The sequence below is a fragment of the Pteronotus mesoamericanus genome, unplaced genomic scaffold (genome assembly GCF_021234165.1).
Source record: "Pteronotus mesoamericanus isolate MK-2021 breed Mesoamerican mustached bat unplaced genomic scaffold, CSHL_Meso_final contig_32, whole genome shotgun sequence".
Taxonomy (NCBI): domain Eukaryota; kingdom Metazoa; phylum Chordata; class Mammalia; order Chiroptera; family Mormoopidae; genus Pteronotus; species Pteronotus mesoamericanus.
The window spans coordinates 10,554,468-10,577,500 of record NW_026555134.1 but is presented as its reverse complement, the minus strand read 5'-3'; the positions used below and the strand labels follow the sequence as shown (position 1 = coordinate 10,577,500).

The following is a 23,033-nucleotide window of genomic DNA, read 5'->3' as shown; positions in this document are numbered from 1 at the left end:
GGTAAAGTACAGAGCCGATAGGTATAGCTAATATTTACAATACGCATAACAGTGAGAGGCACTCAGACGGTGGCTGCATTTCTTCATCGTCTCCCTCTGAATAGGGCCTGCTATACCGAGACAGCCCATGGACCATGCATGGTAGCGCAGTGGCCCATGCTGTGAGAAGACTCAGACATCCTCCTAAAAGGATACTTCCACTCTAAAATGTTAAAAGTTATTAGTAATAATTCGAATGATTCATCTAGACCACTCTTAAACCTATTCCTATTTTGAAATCATGTCGCATCTTGAGATAACAGATTTGAAGTTTCTCTACCAACTGAATCAGACTCCCTCTCTGTTGTAAAAGCGTATCTGTAAGAGTGAAGTCCCACCAGGACCCAACTACAGCCAGCCAAGGAAAACCGTTTAAGTTTACATACTAAATCAAAGACAACTCTTCCTTCTTTCAGGAAGTATAGGAAAGTTCATTTCCTTAGGATGGCGTGTTCCATCACATTCTGATGAGGAGGTAAGTGATGCCCCCACCCCGACAAGAGGAGACAAATGATAGTTTTGTTAGAACAACACTTTTGACATCCCTGTGTTTCCTAAGGAGTTAAGGCTCTGAACGTGTTTATTCAAATCTCTTTCCATAGTTCAGTATTATTATAATAGGCACATCAATTTGACTAATATATCTTAGAAAATAACAGTGTGGAATTTTTAAATTGACTTAAAGAGAAAATATACATATTGCCTAGCACTGTTGGGGAAATGTTCCATAGAAACTCAACATACCTGATATAATTCTAAGAAAAATATCTTTTCTGTGAAAGAAACCAGTAGTTATTTTAATTTAGTTGTAGTTCTTCCTCATATATAGTAATTTAGCCATTAATTTTTCTACGAACTAAATACGCTTTTTCATCCTCAGAGGAAAATGACATTTTAAAGGAAACAGTTTTTATCTCCATGAGACACAATCAAGGATTTTTAGGAAACAAAAAGTGCTGCATTCCAGATCATTTTGACCACCTAGGCTGTTAATTCGTATACAGTTCACTGTCAAAAAAAATTGTATTTACCTCCTAACATCTAATAAATATCAAAACACCTTCTTACAATGTTAGGAGAACATTTTTTTTTTGCTAGAATGGATGTCTAAATGATTTCCAAATATAAATGAGGTCCAAATGATAGAGATTTACAAATGCCAACATGATTCTGAACCAGAAGTGCTTCCATAGGCTTTTTTTAAGAACTGTGCACCGCACTGTAATAATTTCTTTATTTTACTTCAAATATTAAGGGACACTTTGTGAAAAATCCCCCTTTTTCTATAGATAATACAATATCTGGGGTCATATAACCACTAATAATAAGGTAACTATCTGTCAGTGGGAAAACTTGACCTATAGCCTCATAAATATAAAGATTAGTGTGTCATAGTGTGAATTAATAACCTCTATTTTCTAGTCCATTTGGTTGCCATTCTATAAAAATTTAATTGCCCTTCCTTTAGGATTCCATTCTTTTGGCTGATTATCCTTCCTCTGGAACTCATAGTATGACCAATTCATTCAGTACAGATGTCAGTAGACCTTCAAACTCTCCCTGCAAACCACTAGAGTTAACATGCCAATACAAATTGCATATAAGGTTTATTCCATTATTCTTTAGTGTTTACAGATCTACAAGCCCTACAAAATGCTTTCATGTTTCTGAGTTATAGTCACCTATTTGAAATCAGAATTTTAAAAATTCACTAACATACACTGCAATTTTAACTCTTCATAGTTGGATTCCCCCTCCATTAGAGTGCATCTATTATATATTTTTTTATTAAGATGTGAAATCCAACATAAATAACATATAGTCAAACTGAATGGAGGGGATCAATATCCGAAGTTGATTCCTTATCACTTTCTGTATTGTGCATCACTAGAAGTCTTCATCATCCCATTTTAAACCTCTTTTTATATTTATTTATCTTTTTAAAAAGCTTTTATTATTTTCAGACAGAGGGGAAGGGAGGCAGAAAGAGAGGGAGAGAAATATCGATGTGTGGTTGCCACTTACGCGGCCCCTACTGGGGACCTGGCCTGAAACCCAGGCATGTGCCCTGACTGGGAATTGAACTGGTCACTCTTTGGTTCACAGGCTGGTGCGCAATCCACTGAGCCACACCAGCCAGGACTCCACCTCTTTTTAAATGAAGCTAAAATAATACTTACTTTGAAAGCTTCACTTCAATAGTTTGCAAAGCTATGTATGTTAAATGTGAGTGGTTTTTAAATGTAAAAGATTATAAAATTATTTTTGTAAAACTATTACAAAAAGAGTCACAGTAGAAGAAAAGCATGTAGCTGTACTGCACAGTCTGGACAGAAGTTAAAAAGTCAGTGAAGGGAAGAACAAAGCGCTTAGAGAAATAAGAGAAAATATAAGAGAGCATTAGTGTTTCACAAACGAAGAGGAAAACATTTTTGCAGAATGATATTAAATGCAGTACGGTTCTCACCACACATGAAAACACACACACACAACATTCAACCTGGCTGTAGGGGCATTAAGGGATCCTTTCAGAAAGGCCTTTTTCACAGAGACGCATAAGGGAGATCAAATTGGAAAGAATAAAGGAGAAAGTGGCCAGAATAGAAAAAGGGAAGGCCCTAATAAACAAACTCATTAACTTGTCAGCCAAGGGAAAGGAGGAGAAAGAGAAGACAAAGGAGAGCGCTGTCCCGAGGACAGCTCAAACTTAAGGCCGAGTTGAACCTAGATTGAAGGTTCGAGTCCAGGGAGATGAGAAGACTAGAGTCTTTATTACACTAAAACTTTCAGAGCAACATCTTCAATAATTGGAAAGAGATGTCAAAGGCCCAGATGGAGACATTAGCTTTACAAAAAGAGAGAGAACTATTCCTCTGACACTGGTAGAGTAACACCTTGAAGAAAGGGTAGAATTCAGTTGGTCCATAAAAGGGCCAAATCTATATTTTAGGAGCAAAAGTCAGAAAGATTGAGTAATGTGTGGAAGTTAGCATAGTTAGTTCACCCCTAGAAGAACCAGGAATAAGGTCTGGATGCCCTAATCTTCATTACACATCTATCTATATTAAGCCATAGTGTTTAGATAAACAATATCTATTAAGAAAAAGTCGCTTGACAATCTTACCAAAGTTAGAGAAATTCAGTTAGATACTTGTGTATAATTTATTAATAAGTAAAGGGAGGCTTAAATAAATTAGATATGTTGCTAAAAGTAAAGCTGAGTTACATCTTAGAGTTCTTTTTGGCATTTTGAAATTACTTTCAATTGTCAAAGCCAGAGTCAGGTTAATGCTTATATTAGTAATAGAATCATATCCTGATAATTTTGTTTAGAAAACAGTGTTTTTAATGTTTAAAATGTAATTGGCATTTCTATATGTTTTCATTAACTTATGAATGGTTAAATTATTAATTATCTTACTGATTATATTTATGTATGAATTACATGTGCACACACATGCATGTAATGTGAACTGATAATGTGCATAATGTGAATGATCCCCTATGATCACATTTTTGAAATCTTTTTAATATCAATTGAACCATTCAATGGCTGTTGCATACAGATAACATCTTGAGTATTATCAATGTATTTGACAAAATATCTCATATTATCTTTGTGATATTACATGGAGAGTTGGAGTTAGCAGAGTTAGGTGGGTTTATAATTATAATATCAATCACACCCAAAACTATTGGTTATTACTTATTAACAGTCAAACACCACTGATTCCTTAGATATCCCTGTTGTGTTCAGTATTTCAGTCAATTTGGATGAGGATATAAATGGCAAATGTTTCAAGGTTACAAATATTTTTATGATAGATGAGAGAATTGGTATTTCAATTTTATGAGCTTACACAAATAAGCCAAAAACCAAGGTGAAATTTAATAGGAATGAGTGCAAAATTTGGCATATGGCTTCAATCTACTGCATGTTCACAGAATGGAAGATGGGAAGCTTACCATAATTCATGTTGAAATCACTGAGGTTCTCAGCAAACAACTTTAGAGCAAGCTAATGTGATTCAGTTGCCACAGAAGCTAACAAACTTGAAGCTTTTAAATAGAATTATAGAGTCTAGATAACAGAGTTGTAATTTCAAATACCTGGAGGGCTAAGCAGGGAATGAGAGTGAGTAAAACCGACGAGTGGGTTAATAGAGAACGGCGTGACTATATTGAAAACTGAGTACATTCTCTAGTTAAGAGCATTTTTCCCTTTCTTTCTTTTTTTTAAAATGTAAACACTGTGTTTTTTGAAGAACATAAGTGTTCAGGTTGAAATTGAACTGCAATCTGAATTTTCAGATACTGGGTAAGATTCTCTATTAGACTAAGTCATACTGTGTATCTAGATATGGACTTTAAGAATAACACCAAACCCTACATTTAAAAGATATAGAGACCAGGATGAAGGGTATAAAAATATAATTTAGTGAAGAATGGTTAAGGTAATTCAGAACTCTTAGGTTAAGGGATAAGAAAACTTAAGGAAGAGATGAGGTTGTTTTCCTGTACTTGATGCATCTGACATATTAAAAAGAAAGCAATTACTAAAGTCAGAATTCATGTAGAAGGACTTTTACGGTATTTGTCTTTCTAAGATGGGCTTGTTTCACTTCACATAATATTTTCAAAGTCCATTCATGTTACAGCACATGACAGGTGAGACAGATACCAGTCCCTTGGACAGCGTCCCCAGAAGCCAAAACACTGAACGCATACTCCAACTCTTCCCTCCCCAGCCAGAGGCCAGCAGGTGAGGTTTTCTCCCACTTATTCCTCACTGAGGTGGAGGAGGGGGTCTATGACCAGAGAGCATGTGCTAGTCCTAACCTTTGCCTTTGTCCTCTGTAGTCCCCAAACTGGTGGCTTTATTTGTCAATGCTTTGATTCAGGCAACATAGAAACCAGTTCTTCAGGAAGCCACCCTGAAAAGCGAGAAGCTGTGCATACAATCCAGACTCCCTCTCTCCCCAAGGAGGAAACAAGAGCTGGGTGTTTCCTCCCAATTGCTCCATAGTGCAAGGGGGCGGGGAGGAACTGTAGTGAGGGAGTGCCGTGAATTTCTGACTGGGTTTGACCTGGCTAGTGTCCCATTGGCTTGGTCTGTAGGAGCCTCTTAACTGGTTGATTTCTCACAAAGAGAACTGGTCAGTGGCTTTAGGTCAGTGTACCTTCATCAAAAAGGAAGGTCTGGGTCTTTCCATTCCAACATTTTCTTCCATCTCCCCTTGGCTCTTTCTTTTCTTCTTTGAGTAAAATCTTAAACATCATTTTTTGGGACCCTGATATTATTTGGCATTGCCAATGCCCTATTATTCCTAAAAACTCATTTCTATGTGAAAATAAGCAGTCACCTTTACTAGCGACTTGTTTCTGATAATAGTCAATATGATCTGGGGCATGTATGCTGGAAACGTGAACTGTAAATTATTTAGTATCAAGTTTTCCTTCAAAATAATCTATTGAAAGAATTCTCAGAGCTTTACCCATGATATTTATATTTAGTTCAGGTTTAATTCCAGTATATTTAAATGATTGCACAGTTCTATTTCTCTTCTCTGCAGAGCTCTGGGACTGGGTTTATTACCATGGCAACTAGTGTGAGACATCCAATAGAGCCAGCAGAAACGGTTCTCTTACATAAACACAAAAATAAAGTGAACTGAACATTAAGTCATCTGAAGCCCCTTGTACAGGTTTATACTGGAATCCATCTTCTCTGAGGCATCTAAACAAGAGTTTTGGTAGAGTTTGGAGATGAGAGACTAATCCCCAATTATTTCTCCATCATTTGAACTTCTTCTGCTAGAATAATCATCCTTGTGGTCTGGTGATAGTGTGAATAGGAGCATTTTCTCTTTAAAATGGACAATACTAGAAAGCCTCCTGTAACCTGATTAGAGTGAATTGATTCATCTAGTGGATAATGTGAGCTCTCATCACCCCTCTGTTTGGCAAGGGTGGTCTCTAAGTGAAGCGACTGAATGGACAGCACACTGACATTTGCTGAACATAGCCGTGGAAAGAAGAAAATGAACAAATTACCGTATTTGCCTGGGGAGTGTAGACAATTGCACCAAGATCATAATTTAGCAAGTAGACATACCCTTTCTTTTTCCTTCCATAACACTCTCATCACAGAGAACATGATTCAGTATAGACCCTCATATACTTAGTTACATTCCTACGAATATGGGAACTACTAAATGAACTGCAAGGTCTTTAAACTGCATACTAATTTTTAAAGAGAACATTGGCAAAGTGTTCTAAAATTTTGACCTTTCCTACACTGTTAAACCAGCTACATTTAGCTGAACTGATGGGGAACAAGCTTTCCCCAGGCAACTTAGTCAGGATGTATCTTTATAGTCTTTAAAAATTCAGTAATGTCCTCCGATGCTTTGTGGAATGGTGAGAAAAATTAAAATGTCAGAGAAAGGAAAACTGCCAACCAGAGAGGGAATAGTTTCAATGTGTCCTGGATCATTGAGTGAAGCCTTGGGCATGCGGAGTTGTCAGCTATACAGATCGTTATGCAATAATGAAGCTTCCTAAATCAAGGAAGAAAAATCTATAAGATATGACTAATCACGCCATGAGTGACTTATAACACATCCGTACAGTGTTATTTATTGTTAATTTATTCACATTCAGCATTTATTTAATATCTAGTATTTTAGAAGCCATTTAAATGGCTATGTTTGAGTGAAAGGTTCATAAAGGGCCTATTCAGATATTATTAACATAAATATATTAGTAATAACATAGTATGTATATGTGTATGTATGACTATATATACTCTATAAAATATTTGAAAGATATAAAATATATGTACATATGTATTTGTACATAGAAATCTAGAATTATATATATATATATATAATCATATATACAAAACTTGAAGTATATACATATTTCTGCCTGCGTGGAAATATGTGATATATAGGAAGCTATGGCAGAGAAATCATTAGCTATAGGAAAAGTAATGAAATAAGTATGGAGAACTATCATAAATAAGTAAAAATCTATTCAATAGAATATCAGTAAAGAAAGCATGCTGTATTATTGCTGAAAACAAGCAGTAACTGGAGCAAAATGTAACTTTAATGAAATAGTATTTAATGTAGTTCTCTAGGAAAGCTGTTATATATGGCTCCTTTTTATTTGTATTTCAATCAGTGTTTTTATATGTAAATTTAAATGGGTGATTCTTATGCCACAGAGGGCGTTGAAAAAAGTTGCTGCCTTTAAAAATATAATCTAACTTACTGTAATTCTTTGGTAATTGTAATTATTTTATAGTAAGTCATATGTGTGATCATATATGATCACAAATTATATACATATAAAGAGAAAACTTCAAACTATTCCTTACGCTTAGGTAAAGAAAATCTGCATTAATACTATTTATCACTTATACAATTTGTAAACTCTGAAAACTCTATAATATAGGGTAACAACAATACAGTTCATGGATTATTATCAGACCACATTTATCTTCTGAGAATGGAATAATTAACTTCATTAAATAAGAAGGGGAACACCTTTATTCTTTTCATGGTTTAGAATAGCTTCCTTCCAAAGGCAGCATATCTAAATCAGGTCACTTATTCGAAGGATACACATTGTCCCTCATCCTCCCGGTAAAGAAAACCTGAAGAAATAAATGATTGTAGTGTGGGGGATTTAGGAGAGGCATGAGGAAGCACTTTCTTCTGTAAGTTAATAATTGAGCCTCGTGGATTGACAGGCCAATGATAGGCTTCTATATAGAAGTCATTTCCTATCCTTCACATCTAAGTTTCTGTAGGAACACAATGCTTACAGGTCCTCTGAAATCATTTTCTACTCAGACTCATCTAAGTTCTGCCCTCTTTTATTGAGAGAAGGAAGTATCAAAAATGTGAAATCTAAAAATAGTGGTTTATAATTGAAAGCCTAATTCTTTCTTAATTATAGGTATGCTACAGTGGTGCTCTATAATTAGGGACGATCAGCAGCTCCAAAGTGAGTCAGGCTTTATCATTCACTCTGTACAAGGATGTATACAGGCTGCACATCAGCAAATCTGGAAAATGAAAGTGCAGGGTCTTCCTCCTCATACCACTTGGTGGTTACAAGACTGTCCTCCGTTTACTCTCTCTTTAGCAGAAACACAGTAAGTGTTCCACTCCCGTGACTGTTTCACTGATTATCACTGATGGAATGCTTCTAAGTTAAAAAAAATTAAAAAATTAAATGACAATCCTAAAGCTAACACACACTCACTGAATTCACTAAAACAATATTAATATGACAGTTTATTAAATTATTTAACTGATATATGAAAATACATTAGGCTTAAACTGAGTAAATGACATCACCTTAGGACCAAAGAGATAGATCTCTATAGACAAGATGAAATATTCATTCATACTTTGATATAAGTAAGGTGCTTTCATTCCCCCAAAAGAAATAACTTTAGAACACATTAATATTGAGACAAAAAACTATAATTCAGAATTCTGTTTTAAAACTGGACATTTAATACCTCAATGGTCTTAAAAATTATTTTTTCATTCTTTTACTAGTTATATATCCTTAAAATGTAGCTAATGATCTAGTTTCTCAAATCAAATTCTCCAATGGCTAAATCCAAAGCTCTTGCTGTAGTAAAAACAGAAACTTGGCTTGATAAACTCTGTGATAGTAGAAAAGTTTATAAAAGATGAGAAACAAAATCCCTAGTTGTAAACAGCATGTAAGAAGGAAAAAGCTATCAATAGAGCCAAGATAAGCCATAGTAGGAAACATAAAATAACTATTAGAGCTTTGAATATTAGCAAATGGTAAAAGTAGTGAAAGTTTTTTCTTCTACATGTAATTGGCTGCCTTGAATCTGAACACAAGCATTGCAGATAGCCAGAGGACAAAATACAGTTCGTGTCTTCTCTGGTCAGCCTGCTCCATCTATGCATCTACTTTCCTGGCAGGTTGGACACCACGATCAGCAGTCTGCCAGCTTTCATCCTGTCTTGAATCCACCTTACAGGAGCCCCAAATGTGCCTAGAGATAAGAGACATTTAGGAGAGAGGATGACCCAGGCTCTGTGGTGAATGTTAATTTTAGGAACAGAAGCTAGGCAAATAGCCTTTGCAACACTTTCCACTAGAAACTTAGAAATTCAGCCACCGCGGAAGCTCAGAAAAGGTTGCTGCCTTTAAAAGTATAGTTTCAATTACTGTAATTCTTTGGTAATTATGAATCTTATATAGTATATCATATATACGATCAGAAATGATCATAAATCATATATATGTGTGTATACACACACACACACACACACACACAGAAAATTTCAAACTAGTCCTTCAATTCAGGCCAAAGGACAAAGATATCCTTTAAAATTTAAGTGAAGAAATGTTAATGAAAATCAATTATATTTTGCTTTTATAATGTCTATGAATTAGGTTTATCTTATTCAATATTTTATATAGTAGTCTGTAAAGAGAAATTATTTTTTTAAAAAGATAATCTATTTTTCAATCTTCATATACTAATTCAAGACACTCTACGTGAAAAGGTTGGAGACTTGATGGATACAGTTGGAAAGCCACAGAATCATAGAAAATATTCTTAGGAGACAAGCAACAAAATTAAGATTGTCCTCACTGTTATCATCATGGCACCCAATTATCAAAAATTAATACAGTTAACAAAGTTACTCATCATTACTCATAATTTATCAGCTCCACTTTAATCCACCTTAAAAAAACAAACCTTTTACATACATAATTTTCCAAATCACAACCATGTTATATTCAGTAGAGGTTTTAACATGGCAAGCACTTATTCACTTTGGTGACGTGTGCTATTATCTTAGCTTCCCTTTACTGGTACAAACAATAAATAATATTGACTTAGTACTTTTGAGCTCATATGCTCATTCTCTAGAAAAGGAGAAGCTGACCAGAGTGGTTTATGCATTGAAACTTAGCCACAGTTGATTCGACCATTTCTTTTGAAGGTATGTTGGCATGTTGGCAGGGACGATGAAGCCCTGGCTGAATTTCTACCTTGATAATTCTCTTAACAGTGAATAAACAAACACAACAGAGCATTTGGCAGCAGGATAAATCCAGAGACCTTTCTCTTCAAGGAAAAATAGTATATGCAACGACTCCTTTAGCAGTAAGTGGCCTCTGCACACTTAACAGCTACCTGAATTTGGACAAATCCTCAAATTTATCTGAGCTTCAGTTTAACAATACATAGCATAAGGACAGAAATGATCACTCAGAGAAAAATATTTTGGGTTTCAAGGAGATAATGCATGAGAAATTGCTTTGGGAAGCTACGCTTATTTAAGTTATCAGTTTACCTAAATACTCAACATAACTTTTCTAATACTCTGGGGAAGGGAAGCTCCACATTCCATATATTATGTCACATACATATATTCATACACACACACACACACACACACACACATTATAGAACCATGGTATCTATGGAATTAGTGCACTGAAATACCAGAATACATGAGTAGCAGCATTCTTTTGCCCACAATCATCTAGCTTTCTCATTCTGTCTACTACAGAATTGCACATTTTGGCATCTTAGTAATTGCAGCATGCTTCTATGATTGACTGAAATAAGATACACTGAAAAGCTCTGGGAACTTGAATGTGCCATAGTTGAGAGTAGTTGGTACTATTGTTGTCTAGACAAGCTAATGACAGTAACTCTCAACAGGTGTATACTCACCTGGAAGAGAATGTCTGGAAGGAATTAAGATTATTTTAACCATGTAAGTAGTTCTAAGTAAACCATAAACCACAATATAACAGGCTCCTGCCTCATTCACAGATCTCATTCGCTTCAAGAGGTAGGAAGGCTAGTAAAATATGTAAATTAAAGCAAGCCCTATGGGAATGGAAATATAAAAAATGCTTTGAAATACACTTCTTATTAAGAATCATGCAATATTCTAATTTATTTCAATAGATTCATTGTTATGATCAAGTTAAAGCACTAGCTTATATTAATAGGATTTAAACACATATAACCTATATGTTTGGAAGAGAGAGTAAACCTGTATTACAGCATTCATACATAGAACTGCATTGACGTTAAAGTAGCTGCACTTAAGTTGCAGTGCCTAATGAAAGCATTAACCTTCTATACGCCCCACATCCAGGTTATTATCTGTTAGCTGCGACTGCCCGTGGGCCACCTATTTCTCCCAACATATCTTCAGCCCAGCTGAAGTTATTGGGAAAAAGAGACAAGGGACCCATGTAGGATGAGACAGTCTTCAAAATGAAATCTACTACTTCAACTAAAAATTGAAGTCCTCATCCTAATTCTGAAATAAACTGGCCTAGACCTCACTCAGACAAACTCATATACATTTAAAGATATTTGTGTATTACCAGAGATCACCATATGTATGTTTGCTTAAGGCCTTAGTTTATCAGCTAAGTATTAGTATTTAAACATTTTAATAGGATGAGTTCATACGCAGAGATAATGGTATAATGAAATAAATTTTTACCAATAGGAGGTTATTGGCCTTGTCCTATAAATACAGACCACGAGGCCACCACTTTTTTTTTTTTTTTTTTTTTTTTTCCCCTTTTGGGGGATAGAGAAAAAAAAGGGAGGGGGGGGGGGGGGGGGGGGGGGGGGGGGGGGGGGAGGGGCCCACTTTTTAAAAATTAAAATATGCTATAACTTTGGTATGCATTTTAAAAAGTTGAAGGACTTTATTATTAGTCTTTTCTTGGAGGGTTTGACAGAAAATTCAGAATTTTCACATATAAACATAATCTGTTTCCTGACAGGGAATTAACATAACCAATTTAGAAGTGAGTCTTCAACTGAAAACTATGTACAATAAATGACAGTATTCCTTATTTAAAATCAAACAAAAAATACCATTTTGTTTTAAAAATAATTCCAATCTATACTTAACTTTGCTTCAATTTTCTTCCAAAATTGCAATCAAAGTTTATAAAACTAAGATTTCATAGCAATATTATATTTTTATCCCAAGGAGTGAGGAATCAGAAGATAGATAGGGGTAGGCTTAAGGACATGGGGGAAAGCGGGGGACAGAGACACATCGGAATGGAAATAGAGACAGAGGTGGTCGTCACTTACCCACACACTGTGGGAGGAGGCAAAGGGGGACAAAGTTTACATAGGTGAAATTTTAAAAACCAAGGCAGAAGTTACAAAGTAGAATCTCTTACCCTGAAAAACTCTTTAGTGGAGCCAGAGTCTAATGTTCCGTAAGCAATTTCTGTTTGCTTAGAAAGATCCTCAGCACTTTCGATGGGAGACACCATCCTCTCTACTGTCAGGAAGGCAGCTAAGTTAGCCGTGTAGGAGGAGATTATGATCAGGGTAAAGAACCACCACACACCTCCAACAATGCGCCCAGAGAGGGATCTAATAACAAGTATGAAATGGATTCGTAAAGTGAAATGAATGACCTAATAAAAAAACAAGTTAGCAGCAGTATGCAAATATTCACTTATAAAGGAATATTTTACTTTATATTTTTCAATGTATCTTCTACTTAAAGAAACTGGAAGCTAATAAACATTTTGGGCAAAGAGTACAGATTAGCTAGATTTGATGAGATAACCAGAAGTGAAAACTTCAGATTCCTGAGATTCTTTCATACCTATAATGCCCAAATGGTTGACTGTATGAAATCTCATAACAAAACAGTTTCAAGAAATGTGCATATAATCCAGCCAATGCTCATACTACTTTATCTACATGAACAAGAGATCTAAGTTCATCAGTAATACACAGAACAATGTGGACAAACAAAACCAAATATTAAAAATTAAAGAGTATGCACTACTTATATAGCTTTAAACCCTGAAGAAAACCTTTAATTCAACCAATGAAGTTCCAATATCCTCAAAAACAGGTCCAATATTTCATTAGGTTTTTGTGTGTACCAAAACCTGTATTTTAATGCAGTATAGGAAAGAAGATGAGAAAAAAATGATACTATAAACATGGGTATGAAACAAAATATAACCCTTAATGAATAAAAATCAGATGCTTTATGCATGGACTGTTAGCACCCTGTTCCTCTGTGCCTCCTGCTTAAGAAAAAAAGAAAACTCAAGGAAAGCAAATTAGACACTTAAATTTTTGACAAGATATAAATTCCTAGTTTGAAATATACAAAATAATAATATTTATATGGCTATAAGTTCTTACATAAAATATTTTTTAAAAGCTTAATAGAGTCCCAATAATTTATTTTAAACCCTGGGTAGATAAATATAAATACCTACATATAGAAATAGATGTATACTATGTTATTTTAAAAGATTTGATGGGATTCTACATGTAAAGGCATTTGAGTAATATTAACAAACAAATATAACTTTTTTTCTTTCTTGTCAGTAACTCTGCTATGTCTAAAATTTAGACTTGCTACAGTGAAGAAGTAACATTTTTAAAATTTAAATCATAATTGGTAATTCAAACTTCCTCACAATTAAAAGTAAGAAATATACTTTCTGATGAATCACAGATCGATCCTACATCAAATTATTGGGTAATATCTGTAGAATAAACTACCCAAGCAGTCAAGACAAAGAGGGGAAGGTAATTTAAAAGTTCAGAATAAAATAAAATTTTAGATTAAAAAAAATCTGTTGCTAAAATAAAAGAGAAAAAGAGAGAGGGAACAAGCAGTGAGAGACAAAAAGAATGGAATTGAGCCTTTATCAGAGTCTCTAAGAGATGCAAAGAATTAAATAAATGTGACAGGATGAAAAAAATTAGACACCTCTCACTTGTATTCTCAAAAAGGATATTAAATACATTTTTAATTTGGGAAACCCTTTATGTAGACATAGCTACTCTCAAAATGTTCACTATATATTCCACAACAATGGAAGGTATCATTATATGGCATGTATCCTGTATTTAAGAGGGTACATTCAGTACCTGACTGCTCAAACCCCTTCAAACAAAATTGATTACATGGTAATCGCTTTTTTAACACTATACATTGCATATCCATTTCAATATATTTGAAGATCATTTTTGGAAGTCATTCTGTTCCAACTGTACAATAGACGCAAGTTAAAGGCATAAGTTGTTCTCTAATTCAGTGCTTAAATCACATTTAATGAGATTAAATATACTAATTTATTTAAAGCATACAGGATAAAAAATTTATTGGACATATACATCACTCAAAACAGAAAATTCTTGATAATTTCATTATTTACTTGTTAATGTTTTCAAAGATCAATTGATGCTTTTGAAAGAGTTCCAGAGAAATTTTATGCAGAGGGGCAAATTTAATTTTGTTTTATGGTAACAGACAAATACAGTTTTTCTAATTAAATACAAAACTATCACCATTCAGTATCTGCACTAAAGGAGCAAATAAATGGATGTTTTCTAACATTTATTTTTATTCTCTATTAGTTATTTTAAAATGACATTTTGTTTTAGGCATTTGAGTCCTTTATAGCTGTTAGGGGAAAAAAACAGAAGCAAGCAGGAGAAGAAAAGTCAGTTTCCAAGTATTTTGCTCATAATTTCTGTGGTTCTATCTAGTCTTCAGAAAATTATAGTGACTATATTCTAAATTTTATTTCAAGCAAGTGAGCATTCGATTCAATAAATCATTCTAGATTAAATTTTAAATTTTTTATTAATAATAATATAGTTCCATGTCATATTTTATTTGGAAAGAGATGATAAATATCTTTTAAAATATTTAAAGAGCATCTCTAACATGATATGTGCATTTCATGCATCATTATTATTATTTTAAATACTAAACTTCTCTATTCTAAACTGAGGTAAGCAATGATCATTTCATTTTAAATAAAGAGTTTAGTTAACTAAAAATCATTAAGTTTGCAAATATTATGTAATATGTTCAATTTTTAAATGCACATTTAACATAAAATGAAAGAAATGTGCTTAAAATTTTTAATAAAGTGGATTTGCCCACATATATTCACTCATATGTATTTTATGGCCAAAAAAAATCATTTGATAACAAGGAAAAAAATGCAGTATCTAAAACCTATTTATCTTACCAGAGAATAAAAATTATTACATGTGAAATTGTAGTAAAATCACATGAAAAAGATCATGTTTTAGGAAGCAGGCTTGTTGAAAATTAGAATTTGTCTTATATGTCCTGGTGAGCCCTGGAGTAACATAGGTTGTTAAAAATGCCCTGTGCTCTAGCCCCCAGGCGTAAATATGTTTTATGCTTCTTAACAAGCACTAGACATAAGAACAACTACCTTCAGAGGCATGATGAACAAGGAGCAGGGTCCTTCTATGGGAACCAGGTCAATATATCCTACTCCATAGTAAGCCCCATACACTTCTCCTTACTCACTCAAAAGGCATAGTTTATGTCATTCTATGATAATTGCCTTATGTCTCAGGAATAGGGTAACATTATACTTCAGTAGCCTTCTTACTAAAGATGAATTATTCTGTTATTATTTATGGACCAGAAAGTTCTCTGAGATCCCAATTTGGTATCTTTCTTCCTCATTATTAGGAACTTCTCTTTACATCTTTAACTTAAATCAGATAAACTAAATATAGAGATAAAACTATGAATCCTACACATCTTGACAGAGATTATCAGAATTTTATTTATACATACATATGCCATAAAAATACCATTGGCATATTTCTAATTCAGTGTAGCTCCATAGAAAAGCCAAAGGAAATATGATTGTTTTGGTCCATATAATTCATAAAAATTTGACCTATCAGAGAAGAGATTGATAATTTCTGGGTATATTATATATTTTCTTTTTCTTACTTGGTGGAGTATATAATAAAAATTGAAAAAGAGACAAATTTTTGAGCTTCTCAGATATTTTTTAAATTAACCACTTATTTTCCCCCAAAGTGCCCAAAATTTTAAAATATTATGAAATAGTATTAGAAAAGTCTACCCTTTTTCCAGTTATCAAAATATTCCATAGAATCAAAAGAGGGTACTTGAACTCAAATTAAAATATGCCAACAGATAGATTATCATTTAGGCTTTAAATATGAAAGCAATCACACTAGAAATGGAATGATTTATTCTTCAGAAGGGCAAGATATGACTCACTCTTATTCATGTATATAACATGAACAAAAGCAATGTGAGTTTTGTGATATATTTAGGCATTTAGCATAGGAATTTACGTATCATAATGAGAAGAGAGGTGTATGAATTTTTTCCATGACGTATGCATTATCATTCAACATGGCACAAGCTTTTATAACAATCAGCCATTATTGTTATCCAACCATTACCAGATATTTGTAAAACATATTTATAATGTCCTTTTAATCCAGCAACCTAACCTTAAAAAAAACAATTTTATAATTTCTCCCATGCCATTTCCATGAGCTAATGATGGGAAAATAAAAGAGATGGGATGTGTACCAATGAAGATTTTTTTAAAACAAGCTCTTGCTTTTGTAGTTAATAGGTAATATTGCCCATTTTCCCATATACAGGTCTGTGGATCAACACAGATGACTGTAAAATGAGAATATGCAGCAAAAACACGGTACCCCTCCAAGAAGGCATGGAATGATAGGAACCTTATGCATTTTATAGCCTCTCCATGGTGTGTATAATTTCACCAGGGAAATATAAGGTCAATATTCAAAGAACATTGCTCAAATATTTCACAGGCTTACGCCGAGTTTAAGTACCTGTCCTTGAGCCTTAAACTGCTTGGACAGGTCATCGGCAGCTGGTTATTTCTTTAGAGTGAATTCATAAACACCATGAATGTCCACTTGAGACCTAAAATGCACAAAGTTGAAGCAGGTGAGTAACCAACCTTGGCGAAATATCGCATCCTTGCTGCATAAAGGCACCCAAGGAAAACCAGAGACTATTAAAAATCCCAAATTCATTAGTTGATTCACTACTTTGTGTTTCTCTTCCATCTTCAAACTCCTCAGTGTGCCACTCGTAGGGGCTAAATCTGCTGACCAGGAATAAAACTACACTGACCCCAATGTAGGCAAAAACAATGCACATCCAGATCTCATAGGCTAAAGGATCAAGAAATGAAAACACTCCTGGTTTGGACTTCTGAGGCTTCTTGATCATGATAGAGATCCCGAGGCTCATAAAGGGCTTTGAGAAGTCAATCACCTCTTCTCTCACAAGGGTAATAGTTAATGGAGCAATTGCAATATCAGCTTTCTGTAAGGGAAACAAAGGACAGTAATAGTACCTGAAGTCATGGTTAGAAAGGAATCATGGTTCATTATTGGATTAAAAGGGAAGGAAAAGAAATCAAGGAAAAGGCCATAATTATTTCCCTAGTAGAGTCCCAGTAAAGAATAAATGAAAAAACCAGTTTGTTCCCTGGATATCCCTCCTTTTGATAAACATAGAGTAGACCCATTTGGTTGGTTATGATAATTCCATCTTTACATTGCATCTATGCCTTTGCAGAGTTAGAACAACATGTATGGCCCAGATGCTTCCAGACAGATGAAATGTCTGTCTCACCTAATCTGCATGTTTGCTTCTGACTTCATCTTTAATCTTCAAATGCTTACAAAGAAAAAAGATAGTATTCCTAGAGTAATGTGGGAAACCAACAACACTAAGGTACTTTGCAAGGTGGGGAGGCATTCTGTCAAAAACAGTTATAACTGAATCACTGTCTATGGGAAGGGCTATACTTACCCCATACACAAGTTCTCCAACCATCCCATTCCAAATTTTCGTGTCTGCATCCCTGGCCCCATACTTGCCATCCCCAACAATTGTCAGCTTGTACTTGAACCCACAATGTTTGGCGATTTCTGCAGCCAAGTCAACACAGTAGCCCTCATAACGCTCATTGCCTTCAAGCATTTCATGATTTTTCTTCATCATAACATATGGTGATTCCTATACAGAAAGACAGTGCTTTAGTTGATAGAAATAGCTTTGTTAATTATTTATTCTCTGAATCAAATCATCTGGTTTAATAATTACCTGTAAGCAAGTGACATTGTAAAATATAGGTGGAAAAATTAATCACGATCCTTCTGAAAAAAAGTCCTCAAATATCTATCAGTATATTTCATTAACATGGCTTATACCTAACCATACCAAAGTAAACAAGAGACTCAAAAGCACATATTGTTAGCATGTCCCTTGTCATGTCTCTAATTCCTAGGATTTAAAGATGAAGAATTTAGCTCAACAGCTGATTAATTCAACTCTGGACCCACCATGCTCTTATTCTATGTTAAGTCTATACCAAACCCAGGAACCACATTCACCCCAAACACTGGTTTGCTACTGCTTCAAACAGAGAATTCATATAGAAGTCAGGTTGGCCAGTGCCGTACAGGCTGAAAAGATCTTTGCCATGGTGAATTTCTGATTCTGTCCTTTCAGACTTTAGGCCTCACTTCATTAGTGAGATATAATGTCCTGGCATGATGCTACAAGGTTAGCTAGAGAGTAGCTTCCATCTGTAAACATAAGAAATAGGAAGCATGAAAAAAAAATTCAACACAGCCCAATACTTTCCACTGAAAAGTAGCACCGAGGGTATGTGGAGTCTCAGTGAGACAGTTCTTCTCAATGGCATGATTGAGGCAAAAATCCTCAGATGTCTACCTCAGACTTCTAGAGGTGCTTCTACATGCCAACCAATGTTTTTATCCAAATGCTTGTTAGCCTTTCTACATTTCCTCCTCAGTATTGTTAGGATAATGATTCCCACAAAATACTTCATCACTGCTTAGCAAAATAAAATAAAATTGTTTTGTCGCAAATTATGAACTTTTAGTGAACCCTATTTCTTCTATTTCCTTTCACCAACAGCTTGCCATGATGATCTTATCTCCCTTCCATCTTTTCAAAACCCAGATGTTCAAGATCCGGTTCAATTTATCTTATGCATCAATACACATTTATGCAGCACAGGCTAGGTGCCTACTACCATGTTGAGACTTGGGGTTAAAAAGAAGAGTGATCATCCTTGCCTTTCAGGCATTCATCTTTTATTATGAAGAAAGAGAAGCTGGCAACAGTATTAAAATGTAACAAATGTAAAAGTAAAAGGTACCCACAATGGTATGGGAATGGACAGGGGAAGCCCCCGCACAATGATGAGGAATGCTCTTTAAGATCTTCTCCAGTTGTTCCCCTGTGTATGCACTGGATTATGAATTAATCTGTCAAACTAAATATCGGTCTTGAAGAGGTAAGGAATGTTTTTTAATGCTTCGGCTAGTGTTTGTGTAGTCCTTTTGACAGAGTACATATTCAGTAAATGATTAAAACATGGCAAAAGTGATTCTGTAATACCTATTGCCCTAAAACATAAACAGCAATTCTAGTTGGTACATACTTTCTGTAAACAAATAAAATAAAAGATAGGCACAGGTAGCTAATTACCAAAATTGTAGTGACAACAACAGTCTTATTCTCAAGGCCAGAGGTATCATTTCCAGAAGGTAGCTCGGTAAGAGTAACAACCATTTTGTCCACTTCACTCCAGTATCCAATCTGAAATAGGTTACAGAAGGCAGGCACATGGATAAATGGCCTGTTTATTAGCAATGCATTTCATTATTTTCTAACCCATGTCTGAATCTGAAATTATACCTATATTACCTAGGCTTCTAAACAGCGATGTGTCTTTGATATACGTGAATCTAAAGGAATAGAAAGGGACTATAAAAACAAAACAAACAAAAATAATTCTTAAACATGGTTTTTCTCTTTGTGTTCACTTGTCCCATTCTCCAAGGATCATTTGTTTGGGAGTGATCCTACAGAAACAGAACTAAAGTCCAAAAAAAGAGCAGTTTAGTCATAAAACTTAAAAGATGTTGAACACTTACATGAATATTTGTGTCACCTATGTTTTGTCTTCTGAACCATGAACTTTCAGCAATAGTTCTTTTTCTTCTCATTAAACTCTTTTTCTACCTTGGTCTAGAAAAAGGTATGTTTCTATGTACAGTTCTAATCCCTGGGCAGTTTACATGTCAGTGTCACCAAAAATAAATAGATTTAATTTTTAAAAAAATATTCAAAAATATGTCAGGGTCTGGAATTTGTACAGACCCTGTCTCTGTGAAAACACATCTTCAGGACTCTTTGGAAGACGAAGTGATGGGTTAGCTAACTCACCTTCTCACGCAGACAGAACTGCCTCTAAATTACTAATGATTTACCTTCCGGGGCCCGTTAGTTTTGAGCTCCATGATATTAATTGTATAGTTTATTCTTTTTCCATTCTGGTCAAACTTTATGTTTCCTGAGAGACCTTCAACCTGAACCTAATGAGGAATGGGAAAGAAAAATAGTTACAAATTTACTGCAAGAAAACTACATTTATGTTTTTTTTTCTTTTCAGTCTTCAACCTACTTTTGTGTAGGGAGGAAATAATATTCCTTTTATATTAAACATAAGGAATAAATCAAAGATGACTAATTATGCAGGAAAAAAAGGTAGCCATTGTCAAATCACACAAACAATCAGGTTGAGTGACTGACCTGTTTGAGGGCTCTTTCTATTTCTACACCTTGGCCCCAGGGGACTGCTGGGTTGGCCAGACAGTCTCCTGCATTCCCCCTTCGGGAGATTTCGATTCTCTGCTTCCGTAGGTTGCGGAAAGCTTCAGTCATCACTTGAACAGCATCATAGGTCAGAGCAGAAGTATACTGAAAAGTATCACATATATTTCATGAGAATGGGAGAAAATCAAACTCATTCCACACTGGCAGTGAAGACTGCCGTTGTCCAATATACAATACCGTATCAAATCCAGGAATTTGGACACTATCTCTACATCTAGAAACTAAAGAATCTAAGAGAAGCAGTATTGAATATTGGGACTATGGAAGATATTTTTGACTCTCAACATTTTCTGTTATGTTAATATGGCAGTTATTTCAGGTGAAACCGTTTATAATAAGTATGTCGATGTTTTTGTCTGTTTCTAACTAGCTTCTCATTAAAGCATCACTTTATGGCCTGATCTGGTGATACAGAAAATTATCAAACCAATCAATGACTATTCCCCCACTGTCTTATGAGAAACTTATTTGGCAATAAGAAAAAATATATATATACTGATCAGACAGTCCCTCATCTCTAGTCAACCCTAGCGATGCTTATGTAGATCTATAATGAACTTTGGAATGTTTGTTTTTAACTTCTGAATGTTTACAGTAATCAAGTTGAAGAACTACCAAGCTTCATAATTTCTATGCTCCCTTCATGCTTCAACAGTCTATGATAATATTAGTTCTAACAGATCAAGATTTGGCCATATAAAGGGAGGGTGCGGCACTGCTCAGGTATGTGAGAGAAAAATGGCGCCCATCCAAGGACCACGCAAGTAAGTTTCTTGCAGATTCTGTCAGGAGCCTGATCTCAGCAGGGCGTAGCCACCAGTAGTGGGGATCATAGGAGCCCGAACTCAGCAGGGTGCGGACACTGGTAGCTGGGATCATGGGGCTAGTAGATCTCCCGTGATGGGGAGGTGTTGGTCAGGCTTGCGCCAAAGTGGAGGGAGTAGTCCCTGCTCCAGAATCATACAACTCAACTACAGATTCTACCTAGACCTTGGCAGGACAGAGCCACTAGGAGTCAAAACTGTGGGCTGCCAGGAGCCTGCAGAGTGGCGCTAGTATATCTCCCATGAGAGGGAGACACCCGTCAGTTCATGGGAAAGTAAGGGGAATAGCCCCCCCCCCCCCCAAGCCAACACAACTCAGACACTGACATCCCGAGTCTGACCAGACCTCTACACCTGGGCAGCTGGCTCCTTAGCATGGTGAAAGCTCCACAGAATGGGGCTACAGGAAGTCCAGAGGTAGAGCTATTGCTTCTCCACAGGCTAATGATGCATGGAGGGAGATGCACCACCCGAGCAAGATGGCGTCCATGGTGTGTGACAGGAACTCAGCACAGGGGTCCTGCAGTTGTCCTTTTAGTTCTCTCCCCAGAGTCACAAACTCCAGTCTCCCCTCATGCACCTCTGGTTTGCCCTGCCCTCCCTCCGCTGGAGCCCAGGATGGGTGGCTTTGAAGAGGATTTTGTGCATTAGCCCTTTAAGAGAGTGCCTACCAGATTTTTGCTTCTCCCTGGCAGGCAGAATCCCCTGATTTTCACAGCCAGATGTTATGCTGGCGCCTCTAGCCAGCTCTGGTGCTCTGGGCTGGGGAGCCCAGCATGGGGTTGAGACCCTATGCCTCTCAGGGGGAACCTTTGCAGCTGGGATATCCCTCTAGAAATTTCGGCCACCACCCATGGTAGCGCGGCCAGCCCTTCTTGCTTCTCTCCCCTTCCTACCAGTCTCTGCATGGCTGCTTCTGTCATTCCTTGGTTATAAGGCTTCTCTTCAGCTAGTCTTCAGCTGGTTCAGCTAGATTGTTCTATATTTTATATTTCAGTTACGCAGCTAGATTGCTCTATATTTTAGCTGTAATTCCAGTTTGGTCCTGAGAGGAGGTGACTGTAACATCCACCTACTCTGCTGCCATCTTGGATCTCTTGTCATGAGAAAATTGAAGAGGAATGTCTAAATCTTTCCTTCCACATTATCCCCCCTTGCTCTCCTTAAGTGATCTTATTCACTCCATGGCGTTAAATCATATCCATGTGCTCAAACATTGGTGCTCTTCCTGCCAAGCCCACTGTCAGCCATTCTCCTTCACATGATCTTGTTTATGCTCTTCATTTGTCTCTACCAGTATCTGAGAGCCTTGTTCATGTATTCTCCATTTGCCTACTTCTCTCCTCCCTATTAGAATATTTACTCTAGAGAAATAGAAAATTTGCTTGACTTGTCTGTCACCATGGAAGTTTTAGGGTCCAGGGCAGGGCTGGGGACATTGAAAAGACAGGAAGGAGGGAGGGAGGGAAGGAAGGAAGAAAGGAAGGAAGGAAGGAAGGAAGGAATGAAGGAAGGAAGGAAGGAAGGAAGGAAGGAAGGAAGGAAG

The 23,033-nt window shown here is 35.8% G+C and overlaps 1 protein-coding gene across 5 annotated transcripts in view; it reads right to left on the bottom strand.

Annotated features, from left to right (window-relative positions):
• Positions 1-23,033, bottom strand: part of GRIA2 (glutamate ionotropic receptor AMPA type subunit 2) — a 125,446-nt gene that overhangs the window by 7,152 nt on the left and 95,261 nt on the right. For all 5 annotated transcript variants that reach the window (XM_054576086.1, XM_054576083.1, XM_054576082.1 and 2 more), the window contains exons 7-12: positions 20,580-20,747; positions 20,258-20,362; positions 19,473-19,583; positions 17,763-17,969; positions 16,900-17,270; positions 12,286-12,484 (exon numbers count right to left, since the gene is read on the bottom strand). In XM_054576086.1, coding sequence (XP_054432061.1) covers positions 12,286-12,484; positions 16,900-17,270; positions 17,763-17,969; positions 19,473-19,583; positions 20,258-20,362; positions 20,580-20,747 — 1,161 coding nt within the window. The remainder of the gene's footprint in view (positions 1-12,285; positions 12,485-16,899; positions 17,271-17,762; positions 17,970-19,472; positions 19,584-20,257; positions 20,363-20,579; positions 20,748-23,033) is intronic.